The sequence below is a fragment of the Protopterus annectens genome, chromosome 16.part0 (genome assembly GCF_019279795.1).
Source record: "Protopterus annectens isolate FY-2018-M chromosome 16.part0, PAN1.0, whole genome shotgun sequence".
Lineage (NCBI taxonomy): Eukaryota > Metazoa > Chordata > Ceratodontiformes > Protopteridae > Protopterus > Protopterus annectens.
The window spans coordinates 848,873,642-848,900,781 of NC_056750.1; the positions used below are offsets into that span (position 1 = coordinate 848,873,642).

The following is a 27,140-nucleotide window of genomic DNA, read 5'->3' on the forward strand; positions in this document are numbered from 1 at the left end:
ATCAAACAGGCAAAGGTTTTTATTCCAGACTATTCCTTGTTCCTAGAAAAGAGGGCAGTTGGCGCCCCATCCTGGATCTATCCATTTTGAACACCTCCCTGGTGGTCCACAAATTCAAAATAACTATGCAACAGCTGCTGCCTGTGCTGACAAAAAATGCCTGGCTAGTGACCGTAGACCTAAAAGAGGGTTCCTATTATGTTATCGAATTATTAAAAAAAAAAAAACAAACCAGCTGAATAACTGTTGTAAGCAGTGGGGAAAGCCCCCACCCACACCCCCCCCCCCTCACTCTAAATATGCCATCTCTGAAATCGCACTACAGTGCAGTATAGGGAAATACTCACTTTCCGCACTGTAGTGCGATCTCGGAGATGGTGTATTTAAAGAGTGCGGGGGGGGGGGGCTTGCCCCCTGCTTATAACAGTTACTTTCTGCCTGGCAAACACCCTCCAGGAAGATCATTTTCTTGTGAGCATTGCTGGACACATCATCCCAAATGGCCTTCCTGTCCCCTGAAAAGCAGAGCTTCCTGCCTGTCTACTTTACCCAGCTGGCATCCAGAAGTCACCTCACTGTGATGAAGTTCCTGCATGCCTTGGGGTACATGGCATCTTGCATTCTTCTAATTTCTCTGGCCAAGCTTCACATGAGGAAACTTCAGTGGTATCTAAACAACCTTTGGTGTCAGCGCACACAGCCTCTAGAGACCTCTCTCCGTGCAATCCCCTGTATAAGGGCAGAGTTTCTCTGGTGGGCAGGGGCCTGAGCGAAGAACAAGGGTCTTCCCTTCATCTTGCGTCCTACCGGGCAGACACTCACCACCGACATCTCAGACATTGCTTGGGGTGCTCACCTAGCCGTCAGGTGCACCCAAGGTCTTTGTGATGCCCAGTACCTTCCCATACACATCAATCAGAAGGAAATGCTGACTGTACAAAAGGCTCTGACATCCTTCAAACCCCATCTCAGGCTAGGGGTTCTCGTTATCAAAACAGACAACACCACAGTAATGTGGTACATCAGCAAACAGGGAGGGACCCATCTTATCCTCTGTGCAGGCTAGCCATGAATCTCTGCCTGACATCCTCCTCCATGGGATTACATCTAATTGCCCAATACCTACCAGGGATCAACAGCACCCTGGCAAGACCACCTAAGCAGAAACTTACTGGATCCCCACTAATGGCAGCTCCATAGAAAAATCTTTTTGCAAGTCATTCAGGATTGGGGAACCCTGGAGGTGGATCTCTTCGCTTCGCACTTCAACCACCAGCTGAAAAAAAATCTGTATTCAGGGAGTATCACCACTTAGCGTGGAAAGTGGATGACTTGACCATAGCCTGGAATTCCCTCTTTGTGTATGCATTCCCTCCTCTGCCTCTTTTTCCCAAGGTACTGATCAAGATAAGGGAAGAGAGACCAAAGGCCATTTTCTTTGGTCCAGATTGGCCCAGACAGCATTGGTACCCCTTACTGTGCAGCCTGACATTACAGCCTCCCAGGCAGCTTCCCCTGATCTCAGCCATCTTGACCCAGATGGGAGGGGGGGGGGGTGCTGCACCCAGACTTGCAGACTGTCAAGCTGTCAGCGTGGCTAGTACTTTAAAAGTAAGCATGAGGCCCCTGTTAAGCAAACCGGTCCTAGACAGGTCCTAGACATTTTCACAGAGGCCAGAAGGCCCAGCACCAGAAAATCTTAGTCCAAAGGGGACAGTACCTCACATCCTTCCACCCCCCCTTATCCTGGACTACCTAGCCGTGTTGCTCAATAGTGGCCTGTCCTTCTCTTCTATTAAAATCCATGCCTCAGCCATTCCAGCTCATTTCGATACAGACCAGCCGTTCTTTTCGCATCCTTTGATTAAACAATTCCTCAGATGGGCTTCTAATGTCAGACCAGCCATTCTGGGATCTGAATTATGTTTCAGAAAAACTAACATTGCCACCCTTTGAACCTGCTGCTTCAGCAGAATTGAGATACCTCTCCGGGAAGACTGCTTTCCTACTAGCTATCACCTCAGCCAGAAGGAGTTCAGAACTTCAGGCACTCGTGGCCGTTGAGCCCTTGTTCATCTTCCATGCCGACAGGGTCTTCCTGAGGACTAACCTCTACTTTATGCTCAAGGTGGTATCTGATGTGACCCTTCACCAAGCCATGTATCCGCCCACCTTCTTTCCTAACACTCAAAACAAGGGGGAAACGAGTTCTGCACTCACTAGATGTGCACATACAGCTCAGATACTACCTGGACTGTACTAAACCCTTCAGAAAAACAGGGCAGCTTCTTGTCAGCTTTGCCCCAAGGGAAGAGGGCAAGCCCATTTCCAAGCAAACCGTTTCCAAATGGATATCACACTGTATCCATTTCTGCTACAGACTGCATGGGAAACCACCCGCTAAGTTGATTCATACCCATTCCACTAGGGCAGCCTCCACTTCCACAGCATTCCTCACAGGAGTTCCCACCATGGGCATCTTGGAAGGTGCCACCTGGACCTCTGTCCATACCTTTACAAAGCCTTACCACCTACCTCTTATCGCTAAGGCTAGGGCAGGGTTTGCCTGTGCAGTTCTGCAGGTCATGCTGACCCATGGCTAGGTCTTTAACTGATCCTTTCACCCCTCTCCTCAACTTTTGGAATCCTCCCACAGGTGATGACTGCAACAGTGAAACACGAAGAACCTAGTACAGTTGTGTACACTTACCATAAATGTAGATGTTCGAGTGTATTCACTGTTGCAGTCCTGGTTTCCCTCCCTTATTCCCTCTTATATCCTCTTGCCTTAGGCAGACATAAACTTCTCACTGTGTCTATTAGTCACAGGACCATTTTACCATATTTCCTTGTGCTTCTGACTGGTTAGGGCAAAAAAAAAATCTGATGTGATGATATCGGCTGTCTTGCTTTATAGGTTCATAGGTAGGTACTAGGCTATCGGCCCAAGGGCCTATGCAAGTCTAGCCAACAAGGTTCCCTGGCTTACGCCACCCAAGAAAGTTATTTTCCTGTGCCACTGACGAGCAGAGACACAGAAGTGATCCCCGGGGTGTATTTCCCATTTCCCATCCACTCATCAAGATTTTTCTTGAAGAGTGCTAATGAAGAATTTTGCTTGACATGGATGGGTAGCCTGTTCCAGAGTATGGGAAGTCTCTGGGATAGGAATCTAAGTCTCTGGGATAGGAATCTATCCCTCCAGCATGTCCTGTTTATTGTAGTGACAAGGTTTAGGTCCCTAGAGCATGTAGCTCGGAGGGATTGAGATTTCTTTAGGTGTAGCATGTCCAACAGCTCTGGGTTTGACATAGCTTTATATGTTAGGCAGAGATCACCTCTGAGTAGGTGATATGCTACGGAGTAAAGCTGGAGTTTTTTGAGGCGGTCAGTGTAGGGCATTTGTTTGAGTCCAGTAATCCTCTTTGTGAGGTACTTCTGTGGCCTTTCCAGCTGCTGCAGATGTCTTGTGAGGTACATTCCAAAAGGGGCGTTGTACTCTATAGTGGGTCTAATGAGTGATGAGTAGAGGGTAACAATGACCTCTCTTTTTCCTGGACGAGAAACCTTTTATTATGAGGTGTGCCACGTAGAAGGACTTCCTGACTACTGTGGCGATGTGACTATCAAAGGAGAGACTACTGTCCACCTGGGTCCCAAGGTCTCTTGTCACGCATTCGGTGTTAAGTAGTTTGCTGCCTATGTGGTAGTTTATGGGTACAGAGTTTTTACCAAAGGGGATGACACTGCACTTTTTGGCATTGAGCTTGAGGCCATGGCTCTAACACCAGGCATCTGTCTCAGAGAGGCTCTTCTGTAGGATGTTCACATCATTTGGGGACTTGACTATGGCTCCTAGTTTGCAGTCATCTGCGAACTTCGTTAGCCAGAGGCCTTCTGTGTTAGCCTGTACTTCAGAGAAGTAGATACCAAACAGGAGCGGTCCCAGGACGGAACCCTGTGGTAGTCCACTTGTCACTGGTTTGAGGTCAGATTTGGAGTCTGCAACTTTTACAGTGTGGGTTCTGTCAGTGAGCCAGTTGGCAACCCATCTTGTGACGTAGGGATTTATGCCTAGTTTATTGAGTTTAGCTATAATTACAGAATGGGGGATGGTGTCGAAAGCCTTGGCGAGGTCAAGATAGGCTGTGTGAACCTCTTTACCCTCATCTACGGCTTTGGTGACTGCCTCAAAGAAGTCGATTAGGTTCAAGAGACATGATCTGCCTTTCACAAACCCGAACTGGGTGGGATCCAGAGTTTGGAGGTTACCAATGTCTTTGTTTGAGTTCCATGATGGTACATTCCATGGCTTTGCAGACCAGGCTCGTCAGGCTAATAGGTCTATAGTTCCCGGGATCAGTGGTGGGCTCCCCCTTTGTGGAGTGGGATAACTGTTGCTGTGCACTATTCAGTGGGCACAAAGCCTGATGTGAGGCTATTATTGAACATGGTGCTTAAGTAGGGAACCAGTTCATTCTGAAGTTCGTGTAAAACGCAGCCTGGGATGTTGTCCGGTCCCATGGATGCTGTGTTTTTGGCTTTAGAGTGTGCAGCTTTCACCTGCGTGGTTGTGATTACAGGGACTCTGCATTCTTCCTGTATAGATATGGGCCCTTCACGGGGTGAGGGGGGGGTAAAGTTAGCACTGAACCTATCTGCCAGGACGTTGGCAATATCAGTTGGTTCTGTAATTTTCATGCCTTTGTGCTGTAACTCAGAGCAGATCTGGGTGTTGCCATTGAGATTCTTGACATAGCTATAGAATGCTTTGTGGTTGTCCTTGGAATTAGTTGCAATTTTATTTTCGTAGCTAGCTTTGGAGGATCTTATAAGGGATCTCAGCTTCTTACTGAGGCTGACCAGGGAGCTCCTCCACTCATGGGATTTTACTCTCTTTTACAACAGTTTCTTCCTTCTGTTGTACAGTTTGTTTATGGCAGGGGACCACCAGATTGGCTTCCTTTTTTGGAGGATAGCATCTTGGTTCTGTTTGGGATAGCACGATCCATGCACTCATGTAGGTGCTTATAGAGCGCATTTGTGTAGGATTCAGCACTTGTAACTGTATTGTCCATCTGCATGGCTGTCATGAAGTTCACTACTTCTGTCTTAAGAAGCATGAAGTTGGCTTTGGAGAAATTTCTTACTGTGGTTTCCTTAATGGGGGGGGGTGGGGGTGGGATGTGGATATCGAGGGTGGGGGTGGGATGTGGATATAGAGGGTGATTAGCTTATGGTCGGATCGGACCAACGAGGAGTTGACTTCAGGTGTGGAACACCGGTCACTCATGTTGGTAATGACTAGGTCTAGGATATTGTTGCCCCTGGTGGGGGTGTGGATAAGTTGATCTAGGGCATTGGAGTTTATGAATTCCAGAAAGCGTTGCGCTAAGGAGTTAGTACATGAGTAGTTTTCCCAGTTAATGGTGGGGTAGTTGAAGTCGCCCATTATTAGGGTGTTTGGTTGAACCCTAATATTTTCCAGTACATCAAGAAAAGAGGAGTGGGAATCCTGGGGCATGGTGGGGGATCTGTAGCAAGCTACAGTTTGGATTGCAGTTTTGCCAAGAGTTAGTGTTAGTTGCACTTGGATAACCTCGGATGCATTATGCTGAGCAACTAGCCTGGAGGTGTGGATATCCTTAATGAATATGGACACACCCCCACCTTTGGTGTTTCGGACTAGGTTAGATGGCCAGAAAGTGTGGTATGAGTTATAGCCTGGTAGTGCAGGGGTGCTTTCTGGAGCCTTGAACCAGGTCTCAGTCACTGCACAGATATCGATGTTCTCCATTTTAAGGAGCGCCTCGAGTGAGTGCATTTTGAAATTTAGACTTCTAGCATTGAGTAGCATTACCCTCAGTTTTTGCTTACCTGTTCCTGTTATAGTGGTGAATTTGTTACTTGAACCCTGCCTAAAAAAGGCACTATAGTGGCAGCAAGAGCCTTAGACAGTATCCGGAATCCTAGGGGCGACAGGTGCAGGCCATCTGTGGCAAAGCATCGTGGTCCGTCGACCATGTCATCCCAAGCAGACAGATACTGGATCCCCTTTGAATGACACCAGAAGCTTAGCCAGTTGTTGAAATCGATCATTTTGTCCTTGTACTGTGGTATCATTCTGGGCGATGGCAGAATACTACTTAGGGCTAGGGTCTTGCCTGCCTGGGCTACAAGATCGCAGAGTTTTTCCATGTCTCTTTTCATGTAGTCCAGGGAGGTACGTCTTGGGTCATTCACACCATCATGGACAATGACAGTCATATTTGTACTTGTGGAGTGACCTGTGTGCGTGGGTTATGTGGCGGATCCTGGCACCCGACAGGCAGCTGACAGTAACCTTCTCCTTGTTTAGCCTGGTGAGTGGGACATCAGTGTGCCTGACTATAGAGTCACATATGACTAGTGTGTTGGGTATGTTGTTTTGCCTTATTGGCTGTGTTTGAGTGGCACACTGAATCTGTGGGCTATGTGTCATTTGGGTTGTGTTGGGGGGATGGAGGCTGCTTGTGTTTCTGCTTTGGAGGTCTCTGTTGCTTAGGCAGATTATTATTGAGAGCCTCTGCAAATGTTTTTGACTTTCTGTGTGTGGATTTTGGTGGTGTAGACATAGTGAATTGCACTAACGACCTGATGTCAGTCTACAGGCGACAGCAGCCAATGCAGATAAACATTGACTCTGGTATTCAGGCCGGCCGTGGGCTACCACAGCAGGGATAAGCCACAGGTGATGACTGCAGCAGTGAATATACTCGAGCATCTACATTTATGGTAAGTGTAGACAACTGCATTTTCTTTCAGTATAATCTGTTTTGATTCTAGTATATAAGGTAACTTGGATAACAGTAGAACAACTTACCACCCCTTTTGTGGAGCCAAATTGTTTTTCAAAGGATTTTGTAATATAGCCATAATATTTTGTGTCTGAGACTAAATTTTAGAATCTGCACGTGGTTTATCAATTTGTAAGTCTTTATTCTTTCCATATGCTCAGTCTTTCTATATAAATTTTCTTCAAATTTTTCTTGATCTCATCTCACACTGTGCTTAATTTGTTTGCCCATCTTGTTTATTTCATTTTTCAAAATTGTAGTACGATCTGTTTTCCATTTCTTATATTTTGTCTCACTTTAATCAGATATTTTGTTCTTGTGGAAATCTCTCTGACATTGTATGCGCAGATCCTCATGTTAAAAACTTGTTTTTGATTTTCTGCACTCGAACAATTTCTTCATAGGTTCCTAGGGAAGTACTGGGCTAGATGCCCTTGTGGGCCATTTGAAGCCTAGCCAGTGTCCCTTTTTGTGTTTGAATTGACCTGTCCCATTTGGTTTGAGATTGGCTTTCCCATTCCATGGTCAGTAATTGTATATTTCCCTAATGAGAGTAACATGGTTCATAGGATCTATGTCTAGAGCAGCTCTAGAGCCTTTACAAGCCTAGCCATGTTAATCCCAAGTATCCACATTTGTTCCTTTTTGGGTAGTTCACAGAATGAATTATGAACAGATCAGGTCTGTGATCAACACCGCCTACCCCTGTCCATGAGGCACATGGGGGCCACCCCAGAGGAGAATTTGCAGTCCCCCGTTCAGTTATTTTCTCTCAAAACTTTAAAATTTCTTCTGTAGTTTTTCCACTGAACACATCACTCTAGTGGGCAGTGTTGCCTCACAACAAGAGGTTCTCCAGTTCGATTTTTGCTTGGGGTGCTTTCTATGCGGAATCTGCATGTCCTCCCTGCATTCACTTGGGTTTCCTCCGGGTACTCAGGTTTCCTCCCACATTCCAAAGGCATCCATCTGGAGTGTTTCTCACCATTCCTTAGCTGAAAATAGGCTCTGTCCTAGTTGGACTTTCCCATTCAACAAGTGTTAAAATAAAGAAAATAATAAATTTTATATAGTGACTAACTACATGTTGTATGGAAGCAAATCTTTTGTGCATTTGTTTCTCCTGTGCTTGGAATTCCTTTGTTGGAATTGCCACTCAGACATAGTGGCTAATGATTTTTTGTTTCATCTCTGAGTATCTGAAAATGTTTGGCACCGTGCCCTGTGTTGGTGGTATCATTTTGCATAGTGATGTAATGAGTTGCTGTCCAAGATGTAGTAATTTAGAGCAGATGGTTATGTAACTTCTTTTGGAGGAGAGTTAAGCCTGATGATTCAGAGTTCAGTTTGACCAAGGAGGATTGTGAGCAGTAGTAATCTGAGTTGAAATAACAAAGGAGTTAATTAACTGTAGTGTGTTTATGCAGCTTTCAAGCACATGCTGTATTAATTAACTAACTTAGACATTTTGAAAGCTTAATTTTCTAGTTGTGATGTGCCTAATTTTGTGATGGGCCTAAATTTGTAATGAGGATAAAACTTTTATGAAGAAACTGTTGACTGTTTCACAAATTTATTGAAATCATAGTTGAAAATAGGCAAGTCACATGCATGTAATTTTCTACTTTGATCCTCAAAAGAGATTAGCAACAAAAGTCTGAGAAATTTATTTCACTGAAGTAGCATTCAGTAAAATGTATTTCCACAAACTGCTCTCATCCCTATCCGTGACTCTTCAGTGCATTAAGCATGATATTCACTGTGGTGCTAATCATTGTGTTATGTTGACTTGTTTTTTTTGGGTTTTTTTCACCCTAGGGTTTCAAAGGAAGTCAAGGGGACAGTGGCATTGATTTAAGTGCAGAATCTCAAGGTTCTTCTGCAACCTCTAGCCAACGTAGTTCTCCATATGGAACTCTCAGACCAGAGGAAATTGGAAGCAACAGTGGAGAGACCAAATCAGATGCTCAGAAGGAACAGGTCCAGAAGCCTGCAGATAAAAAGGTAATACATCCTGTAGTAAGACATGATGTCCTTCTATTCCTATGTTGCAGTATTCTTAGTGTGGGATTCCGTGTCTCAGGCAACCCGATTGTCTACTCCTATACAAAAGCTTCAGCCTGGTTGCTGTAGGTGCGTAGGATGTCACACGTAGGGCCATAAACCAGGGACCTTAAATGTGACGTCTGCATGCACAGACCGCTGAACTATTCAGCCGCAGACGATGTCACATTGATCGCTTTGCTACACTCTAAGACTTTTAAAAAGCTAAGTACCCCGTTGGGGAAATTTTCCATTTATTTTGCTTGAGCTTGGGTTAGCTGTAGATCTGAAGTAGTTAACTTCATTTTATCTGCAACCTGTGGGTATACAGATCCGAGCCAGCAACTTTTTTCTAGCATCTGCTCTGAGCTCCTCCCCTTACCCATAATGCCCTACCGTTTCCTATCTTCCCCCAAATCTCGTTTGCCGTGCCAGTAGTGTGCATCATGGTCTCCTATACTCTGAGCTAAAAAGGGGGATAGTAAGTGGAAATTTTTGCTTGTATCTAGGTGTGCTTGTCTAGGATTACCCTTCCTCCCCTTCTGTAGTAACGCGTTGGTCGTTAGTGTAAAAAAAAAAAAAAAAGTTTTTTGTATTAGAGTAGTAGTCAGGCCTGCCCTTCCCCTACCTCTGTGTGTTTTTTCTTTTTTTTTTTTTTTGGGAAGGTAGTACTTATACCTTTGAGTGCAGGACTATGGCTGACCAGCCAAAGCCTGTGTTCAAAAAATGTACAGTGTGGTGGCCATAAGCTTTCCCCTACTGATGGTCACACACTGTGTGTGATATGCTTAGGAGTGGCACATTTGTCCACTCAGTGTGCTGTCTGTTCAGGCTTCAACCCTAGGGCCCTTAGGGATCGTAAGGCCAAGCTAGTTACCAAAGGCCTTCTCCCTGTTGCCATGCTGGATTCTGCCTTGGCCTCTGTCGCTAGTGCACCACCCAGACAGGGACTCAACCTCTCTCTTCGTCTGGCGATGGGTCCGCGAAGGGCAGATCTTCATTCAGCGAGTCTGACAAAGATAAAGAAAAAGAGAAGGAAAAGGAAAGACGCAGAGAAGAAAGGGAGAAAAAGAAAGACCGGCATCGTAAGAGGATCCCCAGACAGGGATCACTTTCTCAGCCCTCCATCTAAGACCATGAGGCCTGTTTCTTCTTGGCTCCGGTCACAGTGTTTCTCACTGGAGCTGTTGGAACATTCGGACCCGAGGCCCTCCACCCCACTGTGCAGACTAGCCAGATCTGAGTCGGTGGCCTCTTCGAGGTCGACTCTGAGCCTATCGGACATGGATATGGACAGGATGATGCGGAGATTTCTTCAGACCCAAATTCAGATGCGAGTCTTGCCAGGTCCCTCTCCCTCTGGAGGGGCGACCTCCATGCCTCTTTTCCGCCCCATCACTCAACTGATCCGTGCTTTGGGACTCTTGGATCCGAGGTTCTTCAGAGCTGGTAGCTTGGCACCGACGGTTCCTCCAACCTTGACTCCGGGTGTTACCTTGAGTTCCTCGGGTCCGACTTGTTCGGATCCGAGTGACTCTCAGAGCTGTGGACAGTGAGTCGGACCCGGGGAATGGATTCTTCAGCTCTGACTCTTTCGGACCCGATCCATTCCCTCGGACCTCAGGCTACCCTGTCTTTGGCTCCGGTCCCCACTTCGGATCCGGGGAGGACTTCTCCCTTTGCCTTCGAAGTGGTGGAGAGGGTTCTCTCCCAGGGATTGAGACCCCAGCCCATCCCCTCTGATACCACCCAGGCCCCCCTGGATTTGGTGACGACTCCCTTCATCCTGTCTCAGGGACAGCCCATGCCAGAGAATCCCCAGGTCATTTTCCCCCGAGGAAACCCCTGCGGCTTGCGAATCCCCTTCTGAAAGTCCCATTGAAGAGGGCCACCGCAAGCGCAACTGCAAAAGGAGGCACTTGGACTCCCCCGAGTCCCTCACCACTGACTTAAATGAAGGCGAAAGTTCCCCCAGGTCACCTCCCGAAGACGTCTCCTTCGGAGAAATTATGGAGATCCTCCGCCAGAGGAAAGGTTGGTCAGCCCCAAAACCTTCTGGGGATGAGTCAGTGTTCCTGGAGGCCTTAGGCACGGGCCCATCTACTGCCTGGGTGTCCCCACCAGCAGACCCCTTGGTAGACCTCATCACCACGAGGGCATGGAAGGAGCCCGACACTGTAGAGCCCATCCCCAGATGTCCTGACAAGGTTTTATCTCTTCCTTCTGATAGACAACCTTGGTCGAAAGGAGCCCCAGTTGATGCTATGTTGGTCGCAGTGGCCACAAAGAAGGAAGTAGCACAGGAGAGTTCCTTAGTCCACCCTCCAGACAAGGAGTACAGATGTCCTTCAAGAATGCAACTGCAGTCCTGACATATGGGTTGTCCTGCCTCAGGCAGCTCTTCGGTCGGCCGGATTCCAAAGTCTGGGTCCTGCGTCGGCTGATGTCGCCTCCTCCCCGACGTCAGAGCGGCTGGGGTATAAAGGCATCCGCCGACGCCATCTTCTTCAGTCTTTCTTGCCGCGCGGTGCCCGAAGCAGAAGCAGTTCGCAAGTGCCGGTCGGTCAGCTCCTGTGTTTTCAGTTACCGAAGTCATCAAAAAGCTATGTACCCCGTTGGGGAACATTTTTCTTGCCTCAGCCGATGTCAGAAAAAATTGAAAAAGTTAATAATTGTTTGTCTTGTGGTAAACAAATACCTCATAAGGACTTCCATTCTTACTGCCTTCCCTGCCTGGGCCCAGACCACGACGTCTCGACCTGTGCTGCCTGTGCTTGCTTTAATAAGCGCACACTCAGGCACCGGGCAGAATTTGCCAAAGACTTTTTTGGCGAAACTTACGCTTATATCATGCCGTCGGAACAACCGACAGCACATATTTCCAAAAAACGTAAGGACCGGGACCAACATCCTCGGCCTGCGTCGTCCACCGATACCATGCCTAAGCCCTCCGCGAGTGCACCGGTCTCTTCGGAGGCGGTAATTCAACCGCTCCAGGCCGACGACACCGCTTTAATGCGTACTTCGGTCCCGGAGGTTTTCCCGGTGCCGGTTGTTGATTTTCCTCCCGAAACCGAAGCTCTAGATTTTCCTGACACCATACCAGTGGATAAAGTTATTCCTGCACGTGGGGCAGCTAGGCCTCCGGTCTTCATGTCCATCAAGGTCTTCACACTTGCTAAGGCTGCCAGCCAGGCTAAGGCCCATCCTAAATCTTTTTCCCAGGGCCCCTCTTCTGATAAACAGATCATGACTCTGGCTGCAGATCAAATCTCTCTTATCAGAGGTTCTCAGTCGCATCCAGACAGAGGTTCTCAGCTGCCTGCAGATAAAAGGCGTAGAACTGAGCAGACAGATACCCTCTCTTCAGATGAAGCCTCTAGGGATTCAGAGCACTCAGATACCCGGGAAGAATCCTTCCAGGCCTACGAGGACTCTGATGCTGAGGAATCAATTTCTTCTGCCTCTCCTCCAGAGGATATTTCTTTCGGAGAAGTTCTCCACTCCATGAGAGAACATTTTCAGTGGCAGGATCAGGAATTCTCTGACTCCAGGAAAAGGCTACGTACCTTCCTTAAGTTACCCCAGCACAGACCATTAGCTATTCCTCCAGTGTTGAATGTCTTGGATGATGTATACTCAGACTCCAGTGCTTCCCCTGATTCTCTCCCTCCTGCTCCTGTCAAGCCAGACAGATATTACAGGGTTCCTGAAACTCATAAGCATCTCTTTAAGGCCCACTCTGTGGATCTAGAAACTATTTCTCGGGGGCCCAAAGGAGTGGCTACTTCCTCGGCCTAAAACCCTTTGCCCGCGGACAGGGAATCTAGGTCCCTGGAGAGATGGGGCAAAAAAGTTTATACCTCTTCCACCCTTGCCATGAGGTCACTTAACTGTCTTTTTCATATGTTTGAGTACCAGGATTACTTAATGGATAATTTGCAGAAAAAGTTAGCCTCTCCTGAGCCTATAGATAGAAAGGCATTGCAGGATTTGGTTCATAATACTCAGCAGGTTAGCATTCATTTTCTTCAGTGTGGTTATGATGCATTGGAAGCTTCATGTAGGGCAGCTATGACAGGGGCCGTTATACGTAGACATGCTTGGTTGAAAGAACAGCCACTGCCAGACCATGTTAAAGTAAAGCTCCTGGATGCACCTCTGGAAAAACAGAAGCTTTTTGGTGCTAATGCACAGGATGTGTTGAAGTCTATTGAGGAAAAGGCTAAATCAGTACAGACAGTCAAGGATTTCCTCCAGGTTCAGCCACCCAAATTTAGCAGGAATTGGCCTTCAAAGAATTGGTCCTTTCCAGACACTGACAAGTTTCAAAGGGGAAAAAACAGGCGTGCTCGAGGTAGAGGGCAATACCGAGGCTCCTACAGGGGCCGCCAATGGCAACCACCAAATCAGAGAAGTGGCGCAGGGCGTTCAGCTGCACTACAGGGACAATCACAATGACTTGACTTTCACACCGCCGACCAAGGCTCAAAGATAAGCACCTCTAGGCGAAAAATTATCCTTATTCTCAAAGAACTGGCACATTTTAACCAAGGACAAATGGATTCTGGACATAGTAGACAAAGGTTACAAGTTCCACTTCCATACCTTACCAATGAGACAAGGCATGCCAAACCTGCCACAAAATCAAAGGGCAGAGGCACTCATACAAGTTTCAAAGCTGTTACAAATAAAAGCAATAGAAAAGGTTCCTCCTCAGGAACAAGGCCAGGGATTCTATTCAAGACTGTTCCTTGTTCCAAGAAAATAAAAGAAATGGAGGCCTATACTGGACTTGTCCGCTCTAAACACTTTTCTCATTGTGCCAAAATTCAAAATGCTGACGTTACAGCAACTCCTTCCCATGCTGGGCAAGGGGCCTTGGCTGGTTACTCTGGACCTCAAGGAGGCATACCTGCATGTCCCAATCAGACACAGTTGCAGAAGATACCTCAGATTTCTTGCAGGGTCAGAGCATTATCAATTCTCAGCATTGCCGTTTGGCGTATCTACTGCGCCCAGAGTATTCACGAAATGCCTGGCATCAGTAGTTGCACATTGCAGGTTCCAGGGGATTCAAATATACCCTTACCTGGATGACTGCCTTATACAAGCAGACAACAAACAAACCTTGATAAGAAACGTGGACTATGTCATTCAATTACTACAGGCTTTGGGATACACAGTCAACATTCAAAAATCAAGACTATTGCCATCCCAACAGATTATTTTTCTAGGAGCAAAACTGGACACACAATCACAAATGGCTTTCCTCACAGAGGAGAAACAAGAGCATTTACCAGATTACTTCAAAAGCCTAGCAAAGCTCACCCAGCTGACTGCAAGGAAGATCCTGCAGGCCCTGGGGTTCATGGCATCTTGCATTCTTCTGATCCCTCTGGCAAGACTACACATGAGAAAGCTGCAATGGTACCTAAAAAGCTTATGGTCTCAACACAGCCACAATCTAGAAGACGTAATAGCACTCATTCCATGCCTGCAAAGGGAATTTTTGTGGTGGGCTCAAGCAAGTCATTCAAACAAAGGCATGTCTTTCAACAAAGCTCTAGCAAGTCAAATCATTACAACAGACGCCTCATCATGGATGGGGGGCACACATGGAGGGCAGATGCATTCAAGGGCAATGGACTCCCAGGGAAATGCATCTGCACATAAATCAAAAAGAGATGTTGGCAGTGATACATGCAATAGAGGCCTTCGGAAAATCCCTTCAACAAGGTCATCTGCTAATAAGGACAGACCACACCACTGTCATGTGGTATATAAACAAGCAGGGAGGCACTCATTCGTATCCCCTCTGCAGACTAACAATGACTCTTTGGGAAAAGTCCCTGAAACTGAACATCCACTTGCAATCCCAGTTTGTTCCAGGCAAGGACAATGTTCTGGCGGACAGGCTGAGCAGAAATTTCTTGGATCCACATGAATGGATGCTGCATCCACACATTTTCTCACAAATAACAAATGCATGGGGAAGACCGGACATAGATCTCTTTGCTTCTCACCTCAATCATCACCTGGAGAAGTTCTGCTCAAGGATGCACCATCCTCTAGCCTGGAGAACGGATGCTCTCTCCTTCAGCTGGAATTCCCTAACAATTTATGCATTCCCTCCTCTACCATTACTGACCAAGGTGTTACTGAAGATCAAAGCAGAACAACCAAAAGGAATTTTGATAGCTCCAGACTGGCCAAGGCAGCACTGGTATCCATTGCTACTGAGCATAACTCACACCCAACCGTGGCCCTTGCCTCAATGGCCTCTGCTCCTAACTCAGCACAATTACAGGACTGTTCATCAAAACCTGCAAACATTGCAGCTGACAGCTTGGAGGGTTCCATGACTTTGACCCATATCTCTCTCTCCGAAAAAGTTCAAGAAATCTTGCTGGAAGCACGCAGACCTTCCACCAGAAAAACCTATTCGGCCAAGTGGAAGAGATTCATCATCTGGAATGCCAACAAGGGTCAGGATGCATCAGTAATGAGCATACCACAGATATTAGAATACTTGGCAGAAATGTTTCATAGTGGCCTCTCATATTCTTCCATTAAAAGTCACGCTTCAGCAATCTCAGCAAAATACAACTGTGACCCACCTGTGTTTTCGCATCCCTTGCTAAGACAGTTTCTAAGAGGGATAAAGAATATCAAACCTCCCAGAAAACCACCAGTACCTGCAATTTCTTTCCTGGAAAACAGTTTTCCTGTTGGCAATAACCTCAGCAAGGAGAGTTTCGGAGATACAGGCCCTCATGAAAGAATCTCCATTCCTCATTTTTCATCAGGACAGGGTTTCTTTAAGAACCAATCCTTCTTTTATGCCAAAAGTGATATCCAGGGTGTCTCTAAATCAAGCAATTCACCTGCCTAGTTTCTTCCCCAATCTTCAAAATAAAGGGGAAAAGCTGCTGCACACTTTGGACATTCACAGACAACTGCGCTACTACTTGGACAGAACAAAGGCCAACAGAAAGTCTGACCAACTATTTGTAGCTTACTCTCCTGGAGTACAAGGAAAAGCAATTTCCAAACAAACTATTTCAAAATGGATTGGACATTGCATCAGAGTTTGTTATTCCTACCATGGAAAGGGTGTGCCAGCCAATGTCAGACCACACTCCACCAGAGCTACAGCCACCTCCACAGCCTTCCTAAGAGGGGTGGCTACAAAGGACATTCTAGAAGCTGCTACATGGAGCTCCGTGCATACATTTTCCAAGCACTACAACCTCCCCTTATATTCCAGATCCCGAGCAGGCTTTGCTTCGGCAGTCCTGCAGGGCATTTTAGCTTCACCATCCTTATCTTAGAGCCTACCACCCCCAGCTTGGCTATGGTATTCAACCCATATGTAAGGACTGCAGTTGCATTCTTGAAGGGCATAGTACAGTTTTGTACCTACCATAAATGTAGATGTCCGATAGATATGCAACTGCAGTCAGGTTTTCCCTCCCTCCTTCCCCTCTGTGCATTGGGTCCACTTTCCTCCTTTTATACTTAGCTGGGGATATCTGTTATGGTGTTTATGTTTATTGCTATTGTGTATGTCTGGAATTTTTTATCCAGTTCTATTTTTTGCCTTCCTTGGAGGGCACCTGGCATCTGGGGCAAGAAACACTGAGGAAGATGGCGTCAGCTGATACTTTTATACCCCAGCCGCTCTGACGTCGGGGAGGAGGCGACATCAGCCGACGTCGGACCCAGACTTTGGAATCCGGCTGACCGAGGGCTGCCTGAGGCAGGACAACCCATATGTAAGGACTGCAGTTGCGTATCTATCGGACATCTACATTTATGGTAGGTACAAAACTGTACTTTGTGTACACTTACCATAAATGTAGATGTTCGAGTGTATTCACTGTTGTATTCTGGGTTACCCACCCGCCATCCCCCATTCTATACCTTTTCTTTCCTTCACTATACTCAAAAGCCTTTGTGGTGCATTTGTTTTCAGTTGAAGGTAAAGTTTGTTTCTAAAAATGCATTTATATATTTACTGTTTATTTATATGTATATTTTTGTGCCCCATTTGGGGAGCACTTGACATCTGGGGCAAGAAAAACTGAATAAAATGGCGTCTGCTGCATGTTTTATACCCCTGACAACCTGACGTCATGGAAGAGGAGACAGCAACCGATGCAGGACCCAAGACTTTGTTATTCAGGCCGACTGGGGGCAATGTGCCAGCAGATTACCCCAAATGTAATGACTGCAACAGTGAATACACTCTTAACATCTACATTTATGGTAAGTGTACACAACTGTACTTTATGATGCCGCAGAGACCTCTGCTAGATCTGTATGTTCTGCTTCAGTTCTCCACAGATACTCTTGGCTTCAGCTCCAACCACTCCCAGAAGATTTCAAATCTAAAATTGTGGATGCCCCATTAGACCATAACCTTTTGTTTGACAAACAATCTGCAGAACTTTTTAAAAACCTGCAGGAGAAAAGTAAGGAGCTGCAAGACTTCAAACATTTGCTTGTCTGTCTTATTCCTAAGTACTAGAGGAATTATCCTGCAAAGACTTACTTTGTCAGGAGAACAACTTCCTCTGGCACCCTGTCCTTTACCGGGCACAGGAGAGGAACCAGGAGACAAACCTGCTCCAGACTTGTTACCTCACAACCTACTCCAAGACAGCCTTTTCAGGATAGAAGTGCACCCAACAATGTGTGACTGGCTTGCCCATCTGCCTTTGTCAGCCCGCCTCTCCCACTGCCTCCTCTTTTGGAAAAACATCACATCAGACCAGTGGGTGCTGACTATCATTCAGAATGGATACTTCCTTTCTTTGAAGGAAAATAGCCATCCCTCTTCCACCCAAAAATCAAATCCACTTCTTTCCTCACAGTTCTACTAGAACTCCTAAGATTAGGAACAATAGAAGCTGTCCCTCCTGGGCAGAAAGGAAAAGGGTTTTATTAAAGACTCTTTCTGGTCCCCAAAAAAGATGGGCCTTGGAGACCAGTACTAGACCTATCTTTCCTAAACCAATTCCTAACAGCACCATCATTCAGGATGATATCCCTTCAAACTCTTCTCCCTTTTAACTCAGCCCAGGCCTACGTGGCCACTCTAGATCTAAAGGAGACTTATCTCCATATTCCCATAAAACCCTCCAATAGAAAATTCTTAAGTTTTGCTGGATCCTGCTCTCCTTTTCAGTGTACAGCCTTGCCCTTTGGTTCATCTACTGCACCCAGGGTGTTAGAAAATGTCTAGCCCCAGCCATTACTTACTGCAGGACCAAAGGTGTCCAAATCTATCCCTAGCTAGACAACATCCTCCTTCTAGCAGAAACAGAAGACCTCCTCCAAAATCATTTCAGCTTCACCACCTCCCCTTCTACAAAACCCAAGTTTCACCCTCAACTTAAACAAATCCTCCTTATTCCCACAGCAAGACAAAATCTTTCTGCGCTGCAGTATCAGGACAGACCTGATGCGGGCTTTCCTTCCCCAGGACAAAGTTCTGTTACTCTCCAGTCACTTTCAAAACCTTTTACTAGCTCATCTGCAAGACAATTCCTGCACTCCTGGGGCTGATGGCAGCCACCGTCCCTATGCTTCCCCTAGCAAGAATGCACATGCGAAAGCTCTAGTGATACCTGAAAAACATGTGGTCACAACACCAACACTCCCTAGAGCAACAAATTCCCATTCTACCCTACCACGAAACAGAACCAAGGTGGTGAATTCAACAAGTCCTTCACAACCCAGGACTACCACTTAAAATCCCCTTCCCAACACAATGTATGCATACAGATGCATCAGACCTAGGGTGGGGAGCCACCTTCAAAGGTTTCAGGGTACAGGAGGCATGGAATCCTACCCTTCAAAAGAAGCATGTCAGTGTCAGGGAAATGACTGCAGTTCTTCTGCCCCAGAGGCTTTTCTTCCTATTCTCCGACCGGGCCCCCTTCAAATATTCACGAACACCACAATTATGTGGTATCTCAACAAACAAGGGAGGGACCAGAGCTGATCTCCTATGCAGAATAACTATACACATTTGGGACCTCGCCTCCAGGCACAACTTAACCCTGCAGGCCTCATACATCCCCTCTCAGGGCAACAAACAAGCTGATATATGATATTTTCAGCAGAACATCCTTTTACACAGCACGAGTGGATGTTGAACAGGGAGATCTTTCTAGACATTGTCCACTGGTGGGGCACACCTCAAATGGATCTGTTTGCCTCTCCCCAGAATAGACAATTGAACAAATTCTGCATCAAGAATCATTCTCCACTTGCCTGGAGGATGAATGCCATCAGCATTTCATTGAAGAGACTGTTTCTATACACTTGTTCACCCTTCCCACTAATCCAAAAGGTCCTACTGAAAATTTGGAAGGACAAACCAAAAGTCTTGCTGGTGACTCCCTGCTGACCAAGGCAGCACTGGTTCCCCCCTACTTCTCTCATTAGCCAAGGGCAGTTACCACAAATTACCCCACAAGGTGAACCTACTCGCACAACAAAAGGGAACTCTAATTCACCCTCACCAAGAGATGTTAGGTCCAACACTCAGGGTGATAAACTTCTAATCCCTTTCAGACACCACTATTCTGAGGACATGCTTATAGTTCTGAGGGACTCCAGGAAATCATATTTATCAAAATGGGAGAGATTCTCCAAATGGTGTCTACATAAGGGCAGGGACCCCGGCCAGGCAGACCCATCCTTAGTCCTTGCTTGTGTGTGTGAACTCATTAAGGATGGCCTTTCCTACTCTTCAGTGAAAGTCCACCTTAAAGCCATTTCAGCCTATCTACCTCTAGATCCCCTTTGCTGTCAGGGCTGGATGTAAAACTTTTCCTGAGAGGGGTCTTACACATCAGACCACCTAGAAAACCCATCCCACCACCCTGGGACCTCAACTTTGTTCTGGAAAAACTAGCACAGGCCCCATTTGAACCAGCTAGCAGTGCTACTGTATAAATGTGTACATGGAAGACTAACAGAAAATGGAACTGGTACTAAACCAAGTAGTAAAAAAATAAAGTCCAAACCACCCCACTGGTAATAAAATCGATTCTTTTTACTTCCAACCAACTGTGGTTGGAAGTAAAAAGAATCGATTTTATTACCAGTGTGGTGGTTTGGACTTTCTTTCTTTAGTACATGGAAGACTACTGATGGTGATTATTACTTTCTCTAGGAGATTGTCAGAGTTGCAGGCTGTCATGGCCTGCCCTCGTACACTACCTTCCACAAGGATAGGGTGACCCTACGTGCACTAACCCTTCCTTCATGTCTGAAGTGGTCAACAAACTGTCCTTAAATCTGTCCATTCACCTTCCTTCTTCCCCCCTCCAACTAATAGTGAGAGGATTCTCCATTCCCTGGATGAACACAGACAACTTAGATTCTACCTAGCCAAAATTAAGTCCTTCAGAAACTCTAACCAACGGTTTGTCTCCTTCCATCCCAGAGCTCTGGACAAGGCAGTCTCCAAACAGTCTTTCATGTTGGATCAGAAAATCCATTTCCTTTTGCTACTCACACCATGGCAAGCACTTACCCCAAGGGGTGAGAGCTCAGTCTACCAGAGGCATAGCTACTTCCCCAGCCTTCCTCAAAGGGCTGGACACAGCATCCATTCTGGAAGCAGCCACCTGGTCCACGATTCACACCTTCACCAAACACTACAAATTGGACCACGTCTCCAGAGCCAGGGCAGGTTTTGCTAGAGCAATCCTGCAGGGGTTTCTGGAATCTTCCACTTCTGCCTCCACCCTTCCCACTAATTAAGCTGTGGTACTCTGACATTAAGAGTACTGCAACGTAGGAATAGAAAGACATAGAATAGTTGTGTAAAATCTTACCATACCCATAGATGTTCTCTTCCATGTTGCAGTATTCCTTCCCTTCTGCCAACCCCGTCTTTAGTTTGGACTATGGACATAATTCTTAGTCACTAGGAAGCTCTACCCTTCACCAAGAGCAGACTAGCCAGCATATAACACTTGACACTTTTGGCTGACATCACTTGTTACTCTTTTTGGAACTTCTGACTGTCCTTCAAGTTCTGAGGTCTGTGCATGCAGTTGTCACATTTAAGGTCCCTGGTTTATGGCCCTAAGTGTGATGTCCCACGCACCTACAGCAACCAGGCTTAAGCATTTGTATAGGAGCCAACGTTTAGGTTGCCTGAGGTGGGGAATCCCACACTAAGAATACTGCAACATGGAAGAGAAGGACATCTATGTTTATGGTAAGATTGCACACAACTATTCTATCTAAGGTTGTTGTCTTAATTTGGTCTTCAACCTGTGGGTTCCTTGATCTGGCACAGATTTGACGGCCGCATACCCAACGTCTTGATCCAAGCTCCTCCCCTACCCACAATGCCCCTGTCACCTTCCTTCCTTCAGATCTCATTTTCCGCCATCATGGTTACATCATGATACGTTGCTTTGCGCTTCTTTTTAGGTAAGAGTTATATTTCCCTTTTTTGCTAAATTTTCCCTGTTTAACATTTACCTTTTCTATTTTCCTACCCTCCCCTACCACACGTAACCATTGGTTTAAAAAAAAGTCTCTCCCCCCCCCCCCTTTTTCAAGCGTATGTGTGGGGTTTTTGTTGGGTTTCTCTGCCATGTCTGAGACCCTGAAACCTGTGTTTCAAAAGTGCACGGAGTGTGGCCATAAGCTCTCCCCAGCTGATAGCCACACTCTGTGCGTGGTATGCTTTGGGGCAGCGCACCTTGAGAACTCCTGTTCCATCTGTGCCAGGTTTAATCCCTGAGCACTGATGGACAGGAGAAACAAGTTAATCTTAAAAGGGCTTCTTCCCTGTCCTTCCACCAAGGCACAGGCCTCTTCTGCTGTTCCATCCCGGTCTCTGGGACTCAACCTCCCGCCAAGAGGCCCGGGGATGGAGATAAGTTGTCTAAGCATAGGGTAGGCCCAAGAAGCGATCCACGGGTCACTCTGGTCTGGTGGCCCCTCCTCCCAAAGTTAGGTCTGCCCCAAGGTTGAAGTCTCCCCGTCTCCATTCCGCCCACTTTTCCCCAGAGGAGTTTTGGACCCAGTCACCAGCGCAGGCTTCCTCTCACGACACTCTAGGCCAGTGTCTGTGACCACCTCGTCTTGTTCCACCGGCAGTCTTTCTGAAGCGCAGATGGACAGGACGATGCAAAGTTTATCCACACCCAGATCCAGTTGGGAGTCTTGCCCGCCCCCCTCTCCCTCCGGAGCTGGGGGAATGCAGTCTGTGTTCATCCCTATATCTCCTTTTCCAATCCGGCTCCCGGTTTCGGAGTCCTTGGATCCAAGGACACACTGCGTCGAGGGGTCGGATTCAATGGCACCTTGCACCTTGACACCTGCTATGGCCTTAAGCAGGTTGAGCAGCTGAGATCCATCCGTCTCTCGGAGCTGTAGCCTTGGCGCCATATCTGAGGGAACAGTGTCTGGTACGAGCTTTTTGTAGCAGAGCCTTCCGTTAGACATCTTGGCTCTGACTCCCCTGTCTGGTCAGAGGGATATGGCTTTGAACATCTCCCCTTCTCTGTTCACCTTCAGCTTCCGATGTGGTGGAGAACGTCCTCTGGGTTCCATCAAGACCGTTGACTGTCTCATCTTAGGAGTCCGTCCTGGCTCCCTCCATTTCAGGTGCGGGTCCAACCATCCTGCTATCTCAGGAACAGCCTGTAGTCTGTATGCCCCAGGGTACCCCTTCTTAGGAGCAGCAAGCCATTGGTGAGTCCTCCTCTGATTCCTCCACTGAGGAGGCTCTTCGCAAATGCAAAAGGAGGCACTTGTATTCCCCACCGTTGTCACTGACTGAAGATACTGAATTGGAGTAAGGGGAAGGTTCCCCCGATCACCCCCCCCCCCCCCCAGGACATCTCCTTCGGAGACATTATGGAAATCCTACACCAGCATGGTGGGTGTTCTGTCCATGAACCTAACTCAGACGAATCCATGTTCCTGGAGGCTTTTGGCACAGGACCCTCTACTTCATGGGTGTCCACTCCTGCGGATCCCTTGGTAGATCTGATTACATCTCTGGTGTGGAAGGAACCGGATATGGTGGATTCCCTTCCCATCCTCCCTGACAAGGTTTTGAGTCCCCCTTTCGACAGAACTGGTTGGCATAAAGGATTCCCAGTTGATGCCATGATGGTGGCAGCTGCCACAAAGAAGGAGCTTACTCAGGAGAGCTCTATGGTCCACCCTCCAGACCAAGAGTTCAGGATGATGTATGGTTTTGGGAAGTGGGTGTATGTTTCAGAGACATTTTCTGTCCAGGCGCTGAACTACCTGCCACATGCGATTAGGCTGCAGCGAGACCTGGTCAAGGAGGTCGCTGAGTCTACCCCAGGGTCCATGGCGGTGGCGAACAAAAAAATTGATGTCCTTCAAGAATGCAACTGCAGTCATAACATATGGGTTGTCCTGCTTCAGGCAGCCCTCGGTCGGCCGAATTCCAAAGTCTGAGTCCGGCGTTGGCTGGTGTCACCTCCTCTCTGACATCACAACGGCTGGAGTATAAAGGCATCGGCCGACGCCATCTTCAGTCTTTCTTGCCGCGCGGTGCCCGAAGCAGAAGCAGTTCGCAAGTGCCGGTCGGTCAGCTCCTGTGTTTTCAGTACCGAAGTCATCTAAAAGCTAAGTACCCCGTTGGGGAACATTTATTCTTGCCTCAGCTGATGTCAGAACAAATTGAGAAAGTTAATAATTGTTTGTCTTGTGGTAAACAAATACCTCATAAGGACTTCCATTCTCTCTGCCTTCCTTGCCTGGGCCCAGACCACGACATCTCGGCCTGTGCTTGCTTTAACAAGCGCACTCTCAGGCGCCGGGCAGAATTCGCCGAGGACTTTTTCGGTGAATCTTTTGCATATATCATGCCGTCGGATCCACCGACAACCCAATCTGCTAAAAAACGCAAGGACCGGGACTGCCACCCTCGGCCCGCGTCCACTACCGATGCCACTCCTAAACCCTCTGCTAGTGCTCCGGTCCCTTCGGAAGTGGTAAATCCACCGCTCCAGGCCGATGACACAGCGTTAACACGACCTTCGGTCTCGGAGATTTCTCCGGTGCCGGTTGTTGATTTTCCTCCGGAAACCAAAGTTCTGGATCTATCCGACACCATTCCTGTGGACAAGGTTACGCCTGCACGTGGGGCTGCTAGGCCTCCGGTATCCATGTCCATCAAGGCCTTTGCACGTGCTAAGGCCGCCAGTCAGGCCAAGGCCCATCCTAAACCTGCTGCCCAGACCCCTTCATCTGATAAGCAGATCATGTCTCTGGCTGCAGATCTTATTTCCCTTATCAGGGGGACTCAGCCTCATCCAGACAGGGGTTCTCAGCCTCCTGCAGAGAAGAGGCCTAGAACAGAGCAGGCGGATGACCTCTCTTCGGATGAAGCCTCTGGGGATTCTGAGCCTTCTGATACCCAAGAAGAATCCTTCCAGGCCTACGAGGACTCTGATGCTGCGGAATCAATTCCCTCTGCCTCCCCTCCAGAGGATTTCTCTTTTGGTGAAGTCCTGCATTCCATGAGAGAACATTTTCAATGGCAGGGTCAGGAATTCTCTGACTCTAGGAAAAGGCTTTGTACCTTCCTCAAGCTCCCTCAGCGCAGACCTTTGGCTATTCCACCTGTTATGGATGTTTTGGATGATGTTTTCTCTGACTCCAGTGCTAACCCTGACTCTCTTCCTCCGGCTCCTGTCAAGCCGGACAGATATTATAGGGTCCCTGACACTCACAAGCACCTCTTTAAGGCCCACTCTGTGGATCTAGAAACTATTTCACAGGGCCCTAAGGGAGTGGCTACCTCCTCTGCCAAAAACCCTCTGCCAGCGGACAGAGAAGCTAGGTCCCTGGAGAGATGGGGTAAAAAAGTATACACCTCTACTACCCTAGCCATGAGGTCTCTTAACTGCCTTTTTCACATGTTTCAGTACCAAGATTTTCTCCTGGATGATTTACAGAAAAAGTTAGCCTCTCCTGAGCCTATTGATAAAAAGGCATTGCAGGATCATATACATAACACTCAGCAGGTTAATAACCATTTTCTTCAGTGTGGTTATGATGCACTGGAAGCTTCATGTAGGGCAGCTATGACTGGGGCTGTGATACGTAGACATGCTTGGTTAAAGGATCAGTCTTTGCCTGACCATGTTAAAGTAAAGCTACTTGATGCACCTCTGGAAAAACAGAAGCTTTTTGGTGCTAATGCACAGGATGTACTGAAATCCATAGAGGAAAAAGCAAGGATTTCCTTCAGGTTCAGCCACCCAGGTTCAGCAGAAACTGGCCCTCAAAGAATTGGTCCTTCCCCGGCTCAGACAAGTTTCAAAGGGGAAAAAGCAGATGTGCCCGAGGTAGAGGGCAATACAGAGGATCTTACAGGGGCTGCCAATGGCAACCTCCAAATCAAAGAAGTGGCGCAGACAGTTCAGCTGCACCACAAGGACAATCACAATGAATTGACTTTTGTACCGCCTACAAGGGTTCAGAGAGAAGCACCTTTGGGCGGAAAATTATCCTTATTCTCTCAAAACTGGCATATTTTAACCAAGGACAACTGGATTCTGGATTTGATAGACAAAGGTTACAGATTCCACTTCCACACATTACCAATAAGACAAGGCTTGCCAAACCTGCCACATCATCAAAGGGCAGAGGCGCTCACTCAAGTTTCCAAGCTGTTAAGTGTAAAAGCAATAGAAAGTGTTCCTCCTCAGGAGCAAGGCCAGGGATTTTATTCAAGACTGTTACTTGTTCCAAGAAAAGAAAACAAATGGAGATCCATACTGGACTTGTCAACTCTAAACACTTTTCTCATGGTGCCAAAGTTCAAAATGCTGACATTGCAGAAACTCCTTCCCATGTTGGGCAAGGGGTCTTGGTTGGTCACTCTGGACCTCAAGGAGGCATACCTGCATGTCCCAGTCAGACAAAGCTGCAGAAGATACCTCAGATTTCTTGCAGGGACAGAGCATTATCAATTCTCAGCATTGCCGTTTGGCTTATCTACTGCGCCCAGAGTGTTCACGAAATGCCTGGCATCAGTAGTGGCACACTGCAGACTGCAGGGGATTCAAATATACCCCTACCTGGACGACTGCCTCATAGAAGCAGACAACAAACAAACCTTAAAAGAAAATTTGGACTATGTCATGCATCTACTGCAGGCCTTGGGATACACAGTCAACATTCAGAAGTCAAAACTACTGCCATCCCAACAGATTATCTTCCTAGGAGCCAAACTGGACACAGAAAACCAAATGGCCTACCTCACAGAGGAAAAACAGCAGCAGTTACCAGAGTACTTCAAAGGCCTAGCAAAACTCACCCAGCTGACTGCAAGGAAAATTCTGCAGGCCCTGGGGTTCATGGCATCTTGCATCCTTCTGATACCTTTGGCAAGACTTCATATGAGAAAGCTGCAATGGTATTTGAAAAACTTATGGTCTCAACACAGCCAAAGCCTAGAAGACATAATCCCACTTATTCTATGTCTACAAAAGGAATTTTTATGGTGGGCCCAAGCCAGTCACCTAAACAAAGGCATGTCTTTCAACAAACCTCAAGCAGGCCAAATGATTACAACAGACGCCTCAGACCTTGGATGGGGGGCGCACATGGAGGGCAGATGCATTCAAGGTCTTTGGTCGCCAAAGGAAAGACATCTGCACATAAACCAAAAGGAGATGTTGGCAGTGATACGTACAATCGAAACTTTCCAAAAATCACTACAAGGGCATTTGCTAATAAGGACAGACAACACCACGGTCATGTGGTACATAAACAAGCAGGGAGGCACTCATTCTTATCCCCTCTGTAGACTTACAATGCTTCTCTGGGAAAAATCTCTGAGCCTGAAGATGCATTTGCAATCCCAGTTTGTACCAGGCAAGGACAATGTACTGGCGGACAAGCTGAGCAGAAACTTTATGGATCCACACAAATGGATGCTGCACCCTCACATTTTCTCTCAACTGACGAAGACATGGGGAAGGCCGGACGTAGACCTTTTTGCTTCCCACTTAAATCATCACCTGGAAAAGTTCTGCACAAGGACTCGCCATCCTCTAGCTTGGAAAACGGATGCTCTCTCCTTCAGCTGGAATTCTCTAAAAATTTATGCTTTCCCTCCTCTGCCTCTGCCGACCAAGGTGATACTGAAGATCAAAGCAGAACAACCAACAGGCATCTTGATAGCTCCGGACTGGCCAAGGCAACACTGGTACCCATTGCTATTGA

General features: G+C 47.1%; 1 protein-coding gene across 1 annotated transcript in view; it reads left to right on the forward strand.

Annotated features, from left to right (window-relative positions):
* Positions 1-27,140, forward strand: part of PRRC2B (proline rich coiled-coil 2B) — a 3,584,159-nt gene that overhangs the window by 2,325,639 nt on the left and 1,231,380 nt on the right. Inside the window, exon 21 of the mRNA XM_044058194.1 lies at positions 8,655-8,840. Within this exon, the coding sequence (XP_043914129.1) occupies positions 8,655-8,840 (186 nt within the window). The remainder of the gene's footprint in view (positions 1-8,654; positions 8,841-27,140) is intronic.